Source organism: Danio rerio, chromosome 25 (assembly GCF_049306965.1).
Source record: "Danio rerio strain Tuebingen ecotype United States chromosome 25, GRCz12tu, whole genome shotgun sequence".
NCBI lineage: Eukaryota > Metazoa > Chordata > Actinopteri > Cypriniformes > Danionidae > Danio > Danio rerio.
The window spans coordinates 16,587,409-16,602,322 of record NC_133200.1 but is presented as its reverse complement, the minus strand read 5'-3'; the positions used below and the strand labels follow the sequence as shown (position 1 = coordinate 16,602,322).

The window sequence follows — 14,914 nt, the reverse complement described above, 5'->3', positions numbered from 1 at the left end:
CCATCGAATTGGCGGATGCAACCCAACAACGTGATGGAGGGGAGCGGATGGTGCCGTTCCCCCGGAGGGTGGTCCAGGAGCGACGCACACCAGAGGGTCCCTCACGACCAGTCAACAGGCCAGCAGCACCCTCTCCACGAGATGAGCCTATGCCATCTGCGGATCCCCCGCAGCCTGGGCGAGGATGGTTGGCAGGCTGTATTGTTCACAGTGACCCACCATATGGAGCTCCTGAGGCCGACATCAAGGTCAATGGAAAACCGCTTCGGGCCCTTCTTGACTCAGGCAGTGCAGTAAGTCTGGTTCAATCTCATCTCCTACCCCCACGTAGAAACACAAAAACATTCCTTCCCATCACCTGTGTCCATGGGGACACCCGACAAGTTCCGGCTCGACGGGTGACAATCTCTGCAGCCCCGGGGGCTTGGTCTATTGAGGTGGGACTTGTGGAGGACCTCCCGGTCCCAGCCCTTATCGGAAGAGACTGGCCGGGGTTTGACCGCCTGCTTGCGACCACAATGCAGCCTGCCAGCCTTCAAGTAAGCCGCCGAAGATGGAGAGCCAGCCGAGGACCTCATCAGCGGCCTGCACTGGTAGCCACAGACAGCGGGAGAGACGGTAAGCCCCCTCCCCAATCTTCTAATCTGTTCTATGATGTGTTCCAGCAGGTAACGGGAGGGGGCTCCTTTGCTAAGGAACAACGGGATGATGACCGGCTGAAACATTGTTGGACCCAGGTGCGTGTCATTGAGGGCCAAGACACTCAACCATCACCCCATCCTCTCCCGCACTTTGTAGTTCAAAAGGGCCTGTTGTACTGCGTCGCACAGCGAAGGGGGGAGGTGAAACAGCTACTTGTGGTGCCCCGTGCCAAGACAGAAACTGTGATGGACCTGGCTCACTCCCACCCGATGGCCGGTCACCTTGGAGTTGAGAACACCACACAGCGGATCCGGGATCGCTTCCACTGGCCGGGTCTGGAAGCTGATATAAAACGATTCTGTCAAGCCTGCCCCACCTGCCAGGTGACCTCGCCCAGAAAGCCTCCCCCTAGCCCGCTGATCCCATTACCCATCATTGAGGTGCCCTTTGAGCGAATCGGGATGGACCTGGTTGGGCCGTTGCCAAAGTCGGCCCGGGGACATGAGCATATTCTGGTGATCGTTGATTATGCCACCCGGTATCCAGAAGCAATCCCCCTCAGGAAAGCCACTTCTAAAGCCATTGCCCAGGAGCTCTTCCTCCTGTCAAGCCGGGTCGGTATCCCAGCAGAGATATTGACTGACCAGGGTACCCCCTTTATGTCTCGGTTAATGGCTGACCTCTGCCGACTACTGAAGGTGAAGCAGTTAAGGACCACAGTGTACCACCCACAGACAGATGGGTTGGTCGAACGATTCAACCAAACGCTAAAACAAATGCTAAGGAAAGTAGTGGCTGAAGACAAACGTGACTGGGATCTCATGCTGCCCTATGTCCTCTTCGGCATACGAGAAGTGCCCCAGTCCTCAACTGGCTTCACCCCCTTCGAACTCCTTTTTGGCCGTCAGCCCCGGGGCCTTCTAGATGTGGCTAAGGAAGCCTGGGAGCAGCAGCCGGCAGCCCATCGGTCCATAGTTGAGCATGTGAGACAGATGAGGGAGAAGATCGACCGGGTCATGCCGTTAGTCCGGGAGCATCTGGTCAAAGCCCAACAAGCCCAACAGCGCCACTATGACCGGGCAGCCCAACCACGGGAGTTCCAGCCCGGAGATCGAGTGATGGTCCTGATCCCGAATGCTGCCTGCAAGTTTCTTGCCACCTGGCAAGGCCCCTTCACCATTCTGGAAAAAATTGGGCCAGTCACATATCGGGTGAGGCAACCTGGAAAAAGAAGAGCTGACCAACTGTATCACATCAATCTTCTAAAAAAATGGGTGGGTACCAGGGACCAACTCGCAGCCCTCGCCACCTCCGATCCCGTGGTTGTAGATGTCAACCCTCACCTCTCGGCTATCCAAAAGGGAGAGCTCCATCACCTGGTCAGTCAGTTCTCTGATGTGTTCTCAGTACTCCCGGGCTGGACGAACATTATCAAGCATGATATCCACACTCCAGCTGGCAACATCATTCGACAACGGCCTTACCGGGTCCCTGAAGCTCGTCGGCAGGCTATTGAAGAGGAAGTAGAACAAATGCTGAAGTTAGGGGTGATTGAGCCGTCACGCAGTCCATGGTCCAGCCCAATCGTAATGGTACCAAAGTCTGACGGCACTCTCCGCTTCTGCAATGACTTCCGAAGGCTCAATGAGATCTCAGAGTTTGACGGATATCCCATGCCTCGGGTGGATGAGCTGCTGGATCGCCTGGGAAGGGCCCGGTACATCTCAACCCTGGACCTAACCAAAGGTTATTGGCAAGTACCCCTATCTGAGGAAGCCAAAGCCAAGACCGCCTTCTCTACCCCTAGTGGCCACTGGCAATACCGGACCCTTCCCTTCGGCCTGCATGGAGCTCCCGCCACCTTCCAGCGGCTCATGGATATTGTCCTTCGCCCTCACCAAGCCTACGCTGCCGCATACCTAGATGATGTTGTCATTCATTCTGAGACATGGGAAGACCATCTAGATCGCCTGCGGAGAGTGCTGTCGGAACTCAGAAGGGCTGGACTCACCGCCAACCCCCGCAAATGCCACCTTGCGCTCCATGAAGCCAAATATCTGGGTTTTCGGGTGGGACGAGGGCTAATCCAGCCCCAAGAAAAGAAGGTGGAAGCAATTCGTAATGCACCAAAGCCGGAAACAAAAACCCAGGTACGAGCCTTTTTGGGGTTGGCGGGATATTATCGATGCTTCATACCTAACTTTGCCTCTCTAGCCGCCCCCCTTACAGACCTGACCAGGAAGGGGCAGCCTGAGAAGATCTGTTGGACGACTGCTGCAGAAGAGGCACTACACAAAGTAAAAATGGCACTGACATCTGAGCCAGTTCTTCGGGCCCCGGACTTCGCCTGCCCCTTCCTGCTGCAAACTGATGCTTCGGACACAGGACTAGGAGCAGTCCTGTCCCAGATACAGGAAGGTGAGGAACACCCAATCTTGTATATTAGCAGGAAGCTGCTCCCAGCCGAGAAGAACTACGCAACAGTGGAGAAAGAAGCTCTGGCCATAAAATGGGCAGTTCTGGAGCTGCGATATTACCTCCTGGGCCGCAGCTTTACCCTTGTCACTGACCACGCTCCCCTACAATGGATGGCCCGGGCCAAAGATACTAACGCCAGGGTGACTCGGTGGTTCCTCGCTCTCCAGGACTTCCATTTTGTGGTACGTCATCGGGCTGGAGCCGCTAACGCCAATGCAGATGGCCTCTCTCGGGTCTGGGCAGCTTTTGCAGGTCTGTCAGGGGTCATTCCCCTCCCAACCCCTAAATTACCCCTACTGGCTCACATCACCCCTCGGACCAGGACGACGCTTAGGGGGGGGGAATGTGACGAGCGTCCCAAAGGATCATCAGCGTCGCCCAGGAAACTAAGGAGAAACACCTGCAAGCCCTCAACTCAGACTGATCGGCCCCAGCTGCAGCCCATCAGCCGGCTTGCATTTAAACTGCAGCAACACAGCAGAACGGGGAGAAGTCTCTCCAGGAGAACAAGCACTAACTCGCTCTCTCTCTATTTTCCCAGACAGCAGCTGAGAACCTGCCGGAACCACAGAGGCACTTCAATAATCCACTGTCACACTGGGAAAGGAGCACAAAGAGCACACAAGCCACCAACCTAAATTCACCACTGGAAGAACCTTTTGTAAATAAACCACCCTCCGGGGCACTTATATGAGCTCTCACTTGTTGTGTGATTCTTCTCCCCGTGACAGTATATTTTTGTAACGTGTTTTACAATGTATAAACAATGTTTAACAGAGCAAGGACATTTTCACAGTATGTCTGATAATATTTTTTTCTTCTGGAGAAAGTCTTATTTGGTTTTTTTTTTTTTTTGGTTTTTTTAACCATTTTAAGGTCAAAATTATTAGCCCCTTTAAACCCCTTTATTTCATAATTCTAATAAGTGCGTTCACCTGGGCTGCAGTCACATGGAAACGAGCAACAGCGCTACAACTGATGTGGCTATTTTCAGTTTCATAAGAGACCTTTTACAGCATCGATAATGTAGATTTTTATTTAGTTTAAAAACAAAACATCAGTAAATAGCACTAATCCACCTAGCCTGCTGAAGTTGGTTTTATATTCACATTGGTTCAGTTTTAAACAATGACAACCTGTGATGCGCTCCCTATATTGCTTATCATGCTACTTTTGAATATTCGGTCTGAAATAGCATGTAAGTATGGCTTAGTATCAAGTGTAAATCCTGCAGCTCCCCGGGAAATCAGTAAGCATAGTGTAGTCACTTTAGTAGTCGTATATACTATACTATAATATAGTTTTTCATTCAGACTTGTAGAATAATAAAGTACTATAAAGTTTTCTAACTGGCGATTGACATGATCTAGTGAGTCTCTGTCATCTTTGATGTACGCGTTCGCGATTTCAGGAGGCTTGGCTTTAGTAGACAGGGGAGGGATTGTATTTGAAAGATATTATGCTAAACGGTAAGCATCTAGGCAGATCTCCTTCTGCACCTTTAAAGTGAGTAGATTACATAAAAAAGGTAAATGAAAAAGCGAGAATATATGCTAATTTCCACCAGGTGGCAATAATGACACAAGATGTGTGATACAATTTTTGCGATAACATGCAATTTGCCACTATCATATCTTGAGGAGAAAAACATCCCACAAGTAAACAAGAGCGATTTACAAGGTGCTCTGCATTTGGTTTGAACCCAGAATTACAGTTGGAGGGGCGTGGCTAAGCATATCTTACCCAATCCATCAAACTGATGTCATGAAAGAAAGACTGTCCTCCCAAAGAGGATGCAAATTTTTAGATTCTGATTACCAAAACAAACAAATTAATTGTTTACCTTAAGGACATACTCACACTATATACAGTTGCCTTGAACCGTGCTGTAGCCCGCCTTTCTCCCCTCCCTGCACTCACATTTCATCTGAGCCGGACCACGCTGATGTCAACGATGATGCGACTATTCAGTTTAACAGAAGAGAATCGCTCTTGCTCCAAACATAAGAGATTGCTTTAATTAGTTTTGTATTATTTTTTGTCATTTGTGATGCTGTGACACGCAGTCAATTGAACAGAACAATTGAACTGCTGCAGTGGCACAATGGGTGGAAACGTGCAGGTTAAGAACCATAATATATAACAAAATGTGCTTCCTAACCTTCTTCGGAGAGTGAAATTTGTGCATGCTTGCAGAGAAAGGGTTGTTTTCTGGGCTGTTACAATAGATGCACAAGGGACCCAATTATAGCACTTAAACACAGAAAAAAGTAAGATTTCCATATGTCCCATTTAACAACCTGAATGCAACCAGAAAAGATTTCATTCTGCAGATCGTTGAAAATAACCGAACTTCTCATAGATTTAAAGCTGCTCCCAGAGAAATGCGTTTGCAATAATTTTCAATGGGAAAAAATTACATTATACAAGAGCAAGCTAATAAATGGGTCAAGCTCCCTGCTAAACTTGGGCTTGTAAAAATAGATTCTTGTATTATAAATTGTGCCATTAGACTGCAGAGGACACATTCATATTTCTCTCAGACATCATTTCATACAATGTATTGCACAAGCAAGTAATATAAAACTAATAAAGAGCTATGAGATGATGCTCAGTTTTTGGGGGGTCCTGATGTATTCGTTGTTAAAACACACTCATGAGACTTTTACATTTCTAAATAAAAATTCAAGTAAAATTGTTATTAATTAAATAATGTCATTAATTTAAAAGTCAATCTTAAAGGGTCTAATTCAAACAAAATTTTAAGATAATTTCTGTACAGAGTTGATTTATTAAACATTATAGAGTTTTTTATTTTTATAGTTTATTAGAGTTTAATTAAACATTTCATTTATCTAACGTTCATATATATATATATATATATATATATATATATATATATATATATATATATATATATATATATATATATATATATATATTCATTCATTCCTTCATTCATTTTCTTGTCGGCTTTGTCCCTTTATTAATTCAGGGTCGCCACAGCGGAATGAACCGCCAACTTATTCAGCAAGTTTTTATGATGCCCTTCCAGCCGCAACCCATCTCTGGGAAACATTCACACACACACTCATACACTACGGACAATTTAACCGACCGAATTCACCTGTAAAGCATGTCTTTGGACTGTGGGGGAAACCGGAGCACTCGGAGGAAATCCACGCGAATGCAGGGAGAACATGTAAACGCACCCAGGCGAGGCTCGAATCTGCGACCCAGATTGTTTTAGTTTATTGCAATTTATTTAAAAACTGTTCTTTTTTTATTCTTGAGATGCCTATTTTATTACTTAACCTTGAGAAGACAGTATGTAATATTGTGAGTATGAAACCTACCATTTTGTTTGTATGTAAAGCTTGATACAATAAATAAACAAAAAAAATAATAATAAATAAATAAATAAATAAATAAATAAATAAATAAATAAATAAATAAATAAATAAATTCACACAGTACTGTCTGGCTAATTTCTGTCCTATACTTATGCTAAAAAGCCAAATGTTGGTCCAACATTCCTGTCCATTATCACCAATAAAGCCTGAAAAAACAGTGACTTCATTATAGTTTTGTAATTAAATTGTTTTAAATTCAAAATTGCAATATATAAATCTTTCATAAACCTATGACTGGTGGAAAAACTTATTCTGTAATTGTGTACCTGGGTCTCCACTTTTGCCATGACCTCTTTTGGTTTTAACAAACTTATCCTTCAGCTTTTTCCAAAGCTTTTAACAAAAACATTCTACTTTCCCACGGCTGTTGCAATTTATAGGCAAGAATTATTGATTATCTGGCTATCCCTATGATCACAGATCATAACGACACGTGTACAGTCTTACTTTTTCAGACAAAATCTCTTCAAAGTGTTTCAAATTTAACTCAAATCAGTTGCGGTGCTGTGTGAACTGTTCGCTCGAGGCTCAAGAAATGCCCTGCGCAACGCCGGCCGAAATCATGTCGCACTGACCCAAAGCGAACATCAGCAAACTCCACAATGACATCACATTTGCCACACACACCCAAGCAAACAAGCGGACACGTCGAGTATAAACCAGGCTTAAGATGGAGAGTCGCGGCACCTAAGTGATCTGCAGTTTGGCAGTATTTCCGGTTTCAACCGAACGAGAAGGGAGACGTGGTAAATACGAGAGGTCTGAGGTTCCTGCTGCTGGGCTGTGTGTGAATGAGAGAGCGCGTGGTGCTGTGCGTCACCCTGTGTGTGAGTGTGTATGTGTATGTGTATGTGTGTGTGTGTGTGAGTGAATGAGAGAGAGAACGTGGTGCTCTCTCTCTCTCTCTCTCTGTGTGTGCGTACGTGCGTGAATGAGAGAGCATCCCATGCAGATCTCTGATACGAACAAGACAAACAGGTGATATACGGTATTCAGTTTCTGATTGGTTTAGGCACAAGCCAAAAATTTGGTGATGCTTTTTGAGTCTTACGTCAAAATTTTTTTTATTATGCATGGTAATACCGGATACCGAGGTAAAATAGGAAGGAGGTTTGACGGTATCAAAATTTGGATACCGCCCAAGCCTAATACACACACACATACACACATACACACACACACAGTTGAAGTCAGAATTAAGAGCCCCCTGAATTATTAGCCCCTCTGTTTGTTTATGTTTTTCACAAGGTCAAACTGTGTAACCCTAAAAAGCTTTCTATTCTTAACTAATAAATGCTTCATTTATTTCAACAATATTATAAAAAAAAGTATGATGCTAAAAAAGAAAATCCAGATTTTAATTTCCTTTCCACATCTCAAAATATTATCATTTGTAATCTCTTCATGAATATGTACGACAAAACCACATTTTATCATTTTGGCTCATCTTTTTATAGTTGCCTCCTGTATTGTTGTTGTTGAGTTTTTTTCATCCGTTCAATTTAGCCTGTCAAGACAAAAAAATCCCCAGTTAAAGACCTCAGCAGAGGACGCCTGTTAACATCCGCCAGGCAATCTGAGCGCTGAAAAACACAGCGGTAAGGAGTGGCGATCGGCAGCCACAGCTAATGAGATCTGCGGGGAGAGAAGCTGCGCTAACAGCCTTCCTGCTTCAGTCTGGAAAGCACTGCGGCTTGATGTGGAGAGCACTAAATGATAGGGGTCTTGTCTTTCAGAGACGGCCAGTGCGTTACCAATGAAGAGCAGCATGTCTGACAACTTCACACTGCTCTGCTCACTGGCAAAAGGCAGATCTGAAAGCTTCAAAACACTTTAGGTGTGGTTGCATTTGGCAGCGTTCCTCATTAAGCCATTGATACATGACTATGCAAATTATAAACAGCTGATTTCAGAACAAGAACGTGGTTATTTGTTTTTTGCATCAAAATTATGTATATTAAAGGGATTGTTCAACCAGAAATGAAAGTTCACTCATTATTTGCTCAACCTCGAGTTGTTCCAAACTTTTTCATTAATTTAAACGCAAAGCAAAGTATTTTGGAAACTGGTAGCTATTGACGTCAACAGTCAAGCAAAAAACAAATACTTTCAATATCAATGGCTAAAGGTTTCAAACCTTCAAATAATGTTTTGTGTTTAACAGATGGAAGATGTTTTTAACATGTGAATGATGCAGAATTTCTGATTTTTGGATTAAATGTCCATTTAAAGTTGCCCTACGCATTTTTTGACTTCAGTGTCCAGATATAAGAAAGGGGCAAGGTCCTGTTAAGTTATCTGGTGTTTGAAATAAAAAAACTGTAATAATAATAATAATAATAATAATAATAATAATAATATTGAAAAAATCACTTGGTGCACTTTAAACAGTAACATAAAAATTGTAATTTAAAAAAACTTAATACAGTTATTTCTGACATCTACTGGGGATGTAACGATTCAAATGACTCACAATTCGTTAGGATTTACAATACTAATCTAACGAAAATTATTTAAGACAAATTTAAGGTGAACAAGAGCCCTTTCATTTTTTCTTAAATGCTGCACTTTTTAAACAAAATAAAAAAAATTCTGCAATAACTAAATTGGAATTTTACAACAAAATCCAAATAAAAAAAGTGAATAATACAAACTAAAGAAGACTCTTTGGTATAAACAAACTAAAACTCTGACTGTGCAGCTACCTAACAAATTTAAAACATATTCCAAAACAAAAATGAACAATACAAATTAAAAAGGCTCCCTAATTCAAACTAAAAATGTGACTGAGCAGGGATTTTACTTTTTTTTTAAAGAAATATCAGAATATCTTTTTTTTTGGCATAAGCTGAGATCTTTGCACATTATCAATGTCCCTTGTTGATGAAAAAACTCTTTCACTGGTGACTGAGATGGCTGGTGTGGAGAGGAAAGCCTTTCCCAAACCAGAAAGCAGTGTGTACAGAGGTGGTCAATAGGCCCTCTGCTCCAGGGGACTGGCCACTGACATAAAATACTGAATAAGCAAATTATTTAAATATGCATAAACTACATTTAAAGAGATGGTAAAAAGGAGCTAATACCTGAATCTTTAACAGCACTGCTTTCTCTTTCAGTCATAAAAAACATCTTCACGCTTTTGCTATTAAAACACTGAGGCATCGTGTGATCTTCATAGCACTTATCAGAGCAAGTGGAGCTGTCAATCCTCCGGTTAGCATGGTTTGGCCTATTAACAGCTTTTTGCTTATAGACATCCGTGACAGTAGTTTTTTACTGTGCTGAATCATATTTGTTGTTCTGCTAGTGTAACTAAAAGTCTTTTTGGTGTATTTGCACACAATTTGTAGTTGTTTGGCGCACTTGCTTACCGCCGATGTGCAAGTAAAGCGAGTTTGCGCCTCCTCTGTTCAAAACATGCATCGCAACTCATTCAACATTTGTATTGGTCACATATTAGAATTGATTTTCAACTGAATCAAGGTAAATCGATACATCCATCTCTAACATCTACTCATGATAATGTTAATGAAATCAACTTTTTAATGTAGAATTTATGTACAAAAGTGATAAAGAATATTGTGTTCTACAACAATTTACATCTAAATACAGTTGTGCAACCCAGCAAAAACTTTAAAAAGTCCTAACACACTGTTAACCTCAATATATATATATATATATATATATATATATATATATATATATATATATATATATATATATATATATATATATATATATATAATTTTTTTTTAACTTAATGTGTGTTTTGTTTGCTTTATTAATTAATGCAGTGAAGGTGTTTATTCATTTTATCATTAAATTTAACCTACAACAGTTATCTTACATAGATAGAATGCAGATTAAATTCAAGTAAAGTGTTTTATAGAGATGTGTTTTTTACTTTTGCTAAAATAAAATGCCAAAATATGGGTCAAAACTAAAAATAAGCCTGACAGACATATTTATACAAAAAAATCAACAACACACATATTATAAACTTTAATTATTTAAGAAAATTGAAAAGAATATGTGAATTTTAGTACATTTTATACATTAAAAAACTCTTGCTGACAAATGGGTAAAACTAATTATGTGAATAGTTTAAATACAAATTAATTAGTATTCCTGGGTGGTTAATCATCAAGAGTTATGATCAAAATATGTCATGGCACGTAGCAGACGTCTTCAGTAAATCATGGAAAAATATAGTCATTATATATTTACATATTTAGTTAAATATAAATAAAAACTAAATATAAATTATAAAATTACAAATATTATTTTAAAAAAGTAAATAAAAGTATAGATGTACTGTACTTAGGCATGGGCCAGTATAAGATTAATATAGTTTTAGACTAATATGATAACCTTGGATGAAAATATTAGTTTCACGATATCAAGGTATTGTGATTTCTGCTCCAAAATAAGTTATTTTTTTAAATATCTGGGTAAAAAACAACAACTTGTTTCCCCCATTGAAAATAAAATAAAATTGTTGTGAAAAACATGTAAAAAAAAATTTACATAAACCTTAGGAAGGATAAAACAGAAAACTTTGGCAGTTTTAAAACCTTGACTTTTCCAAACCATGGAAAAAAGAAAATCCAGATTTTACTTTCCTTTCCACATCTTGAAATATCACAATTTGTAATCTCTTCATGATCATTTATGACAATGATAAAAAACAAAATAAAATAGCTGTAAAAAAACATAAAAAACAAAATAAAAAATAAAAAACTTGCATAAACCCAAAGTTATAACAAAAAAACTTTGGCAGTTTTAAAACCCTACATGTAGGTCTCTCACCCAACATAAACCCCAAAACTAAAACTAATAATACATTGATTTAATGTCATAATACCTAATCTTTGGTGGAAATATGTTTTTTTTTATCTAAAACGTTTGTTCAATAACTCATGCACAAAAAGGTTAAAATGGTCATTATCTTCCTAAAAATAAACCCAGTCTAAATACAGACGTGCAGATAAACTGCAAATCATTTCACAGGGAGACTGCAATTAGACTGTCATCTTTGACTGCCACAGTTCAAGGCAAGTTATACAGGGTCAATGCAATCCCTCACCTTGAAAGTGCCAGCATAATCGTCAGGACTCACGCCCTCCCTTCCTTCCTTCAGAGCAATGAGGGTAAAACCACGAAAGTATGATGGGCTGGAGGCATACAAACTCACTGGAGAGAGAAGAAAATATAGGTCAGAGGTACCAGAAATGGGCTTAACAGTAGGTCAGATCTAAACAGTGTGCCAGGGCAAGTCGCAAACTGCTCTCGCATTTGGCACGTATGTTTGCGTGTAAGCGTGTGGGTTGTGCGAGTGCTTTTCCCATTGAGCAGTGAATACATATGCATGTACAAACACGCTGGGCATAAAACCCATAAAAAGGCATCTGCTGTCTAATGAAGGCCACTTACATGGAACCAAATGGCAAGTTATGGAGTGTTTTGGTACTGAAACTAATGTAAAACTCATCTCGAGAGGAACAGTAAATGAGTGTTTAATCATTAAACTATTCCACAAGTTTTATTGTAAAATAAATCTATATAAAGGTTAGGTAGGTTTAAAGGAGTTATTTTTAATCTTATTAATAACCACTGCACTTATGTAGTAATAGTAAAAGCTTTGTGTAAAAGAAACAAAGCATTTTTAAGACACTTTGAAAGTAGTCAATGTATATCTGACTGAAAACTATATTACAGTGGATGTTAAATTGCCGAGCGTATCTGAGTTTACAGATAGTTCACCCCAAAAAAAAAAAAAAAAAAAAGTAAATTCTCTTCACTTCTTTCAAACCGTTATGAGTTTTTTCCTGTTATTTCATGTAAGATATTTTGAAAACATGTTATAACCTGTAAACATTTTTGACTTCCATATAGTATTTGTGTTTCCTACTTTGGTTGTCAAGGGTTACAGGTATTCAGCTTTCTTCAAAATATCTTCCTTTGTGTTCAACAGAAAAAAAAGAATTGTGTAAAGGTTTGGAACCACTTGAGGAAGAGTAATGTTGGTACATTCTCGTTTTTGGTTGAACTCTCCCTTTAACTGATTGTTGTGTTTCATATATTTAATCTTTGAATGAATGAATGAAAAAGGAAAATAATAACATAAATAAACAAGACATTAAGCTTGAAGACCTTTTGCTACTATACAAATAAAACAAGGCAAAACTAATACACTTAATGTATTTTTTTCTCGATTTTATTGAAGGTTGCTATTTTAAAGAATTTAAGGATCCTTAATTTTAAGGATATTAACTTCATATTTTAAAAGAAAATGTCATAAACAAATTGACAGTGAGTTTTAAACTCATAGCTGTAATATTAAAGAAAATATCCAACTTTTCTGTTAACATGACAGTATACACATATGTACAGTAGATTACATCTGTTTACACTAATTCACATGGTCATGTTATGTATAACGTACCTAGTTGCAGCAGACAAATCTGAAAATTAGTTTTAAATCTTAAACGAATAACAAGAAATACTAAGGTACTCCTAAACGCATTTTTTCATAATATATGTCATACTTGGTCACCATACAAAACGTTTTTTTAGTGTCAGAGTCAACCTTTGAACAGTAAAGATGACGCTTTACGCACTAATGTTTACAAACTCCACACAAGCTGTTTGTGCACTAAGCTGCATTCACAGTATCATAAATATTCTATGAAGCACTATTCAGTGCCCTCTAACCTCTGTAGGTGCTCCCGGGTTGGTAAGTTTCTGGCTCTCCTTCAACTTTGAGGCGAAACTCGTTCTGTCCGTCTCGCCGAGCGCTCCGCGCCTGCGTCCGCAATATCCGACAGAAACCCCCCTCAGATCTCGAATGTCTCTCCGCGGTATCTCTTTTGAACGCATCCGAGTGAATCAAAAACACGTTTAAGAAAACTAGCAGCACAACCAGCCCGTCCTTGTCCATCATTCCCACAAGTTTGGAGTCGAACGCCAGCAAGAAAACGAACTTGAAAAGGAGCTCAAAACAAACAGAAGCATAAATCGAGTAGACCTCTCTAATTCTTGGTCCATTCAAGGGTAAAAGGAGAGGAAAGACCCAATATCCATTCCCGCTGAGGAGAAGATTGCGGACCGCTGATAGTCCCGTGCCCGCGGAGCGCGAGATTGACTGAAGGCGAGCGCGCGGACACACAAGACTCAGATGTTGACTTTACTCACACTGAGAAATACCTATATGGTCTCCTTGATAACCGAGCTCAGACTTAAAGAGAACAGATTCAGACTTTAAACAAACCATAGACCTAGACGGCTGACATTCTTGGTAAGACGCTGTGTTTAGAAAGAGAGAGAGAGAGAGAAGAAGAGAGATCTCGAATGTTTGAACAGCCGCGAGCTGCAGCAGCAGGAGGACAGAAACACGGGGCTGCGCACTGAAGGAGACATGGACGATGATTTTTTTGGGAACTCCTCCGTCTGATGTGTGTGTGTGTGTGTGTGTGTGTGTGTGTGTGTGTGTGTGTGTGTGTGTGTGTGTGTGTGTGTGTGTTTGTACAAGCGAATGTTTTGATAGGAGGCATTTTGATGTGAGGAATTACCGGGTTTATTTATGATATAACAGCTCTTTTGGAGAATTGTTTTTTCAATATATAAGCATAGCCTATTAGATTGCGTTTATGATGCGAATATCTGTATGTAAACAACCGTGCTACTGGAATATCGAACAGTTAAACGTATAAATCATATAATAGTCACTGATATTTTAGACAAAATTGGTAAACGTAGAGACAAAAACCGGACTGGAACCATGTGACTGGAATGGAATAGGGTACTTAAATTCATAATTCTAAAAGATTAATAGTAATTTACGCACCTTCAATCCATTTCCATGGATTTTCAGTCCAAGTCATATGTGCGACTTTCCCCCCTTCATAAGAACTTATTTTTTAAGCTCCTGGTGGTTTATAAGATGGAAGTCAATGGCTACCAGCACTTTAGGAGTCCAAAAAAACATAAACAGGCAATAAATATTTGTGGCTCCTGATAATGCAACGGTGACACAGAAAGCATTTAGGACTCAGGAGTCATGCTTTGCTTGATATCCATTCACAATTCACAATGAAATATATTTTACAATGATTAGGAAAAAAACACTTTAAACTATTGAACTATTTTGGAATAAAAATGAAATAAATGCATATCAGTAAACAGTTTTGTTTTGTAATTAAAATAAGCAATCAATATTTAGTAAAATTGGTTGAATTTGGTTATAAAAGATCTAAAGAATGACCAACCAATATCACAGTAAAATTCTGAATTAATTTTCATTACTGCAAGAAATGAAGGTTAATATTTGTAGTCTCGGCATTGTTTTACTATAATATATAAAAATTAATAAATATGTACAT

At 39.9% G+C, this 14,914-nt stretch overlaps 1 protein-coding gene across 2 annotated transcripts in view; it reads right to left on the bottom strand.

Moving 5' to 3' along the window:
* spon1b (spondin 1b) overlaps window positions 1–13,941 on the bottom strand; it is a 153,355-nt gene extending 139,414 nt beyond the window's left edge. Inside the window, exons 1-2 of one of the 2 annotated variants that reach the window (XM_005174346.5) lie at window positions 13,248–13,941; window positions 11,620–11,726 (exon numbers count right to left, since the gene is read on the bottom strand). In XM_005174346.5, coding sequence (XP_005174403.1) covers window positions 11,620–11,726; window positions 13,248–13,476 — 336 coding nt within the window. In that variant the 5' untranslated portion in view covers window positions 13,477–13,941. 2 annotated transcript variants of the gene reach the window in all.
* Window positions 13,942–14,914: the final 973 nt, after the last annotated feature.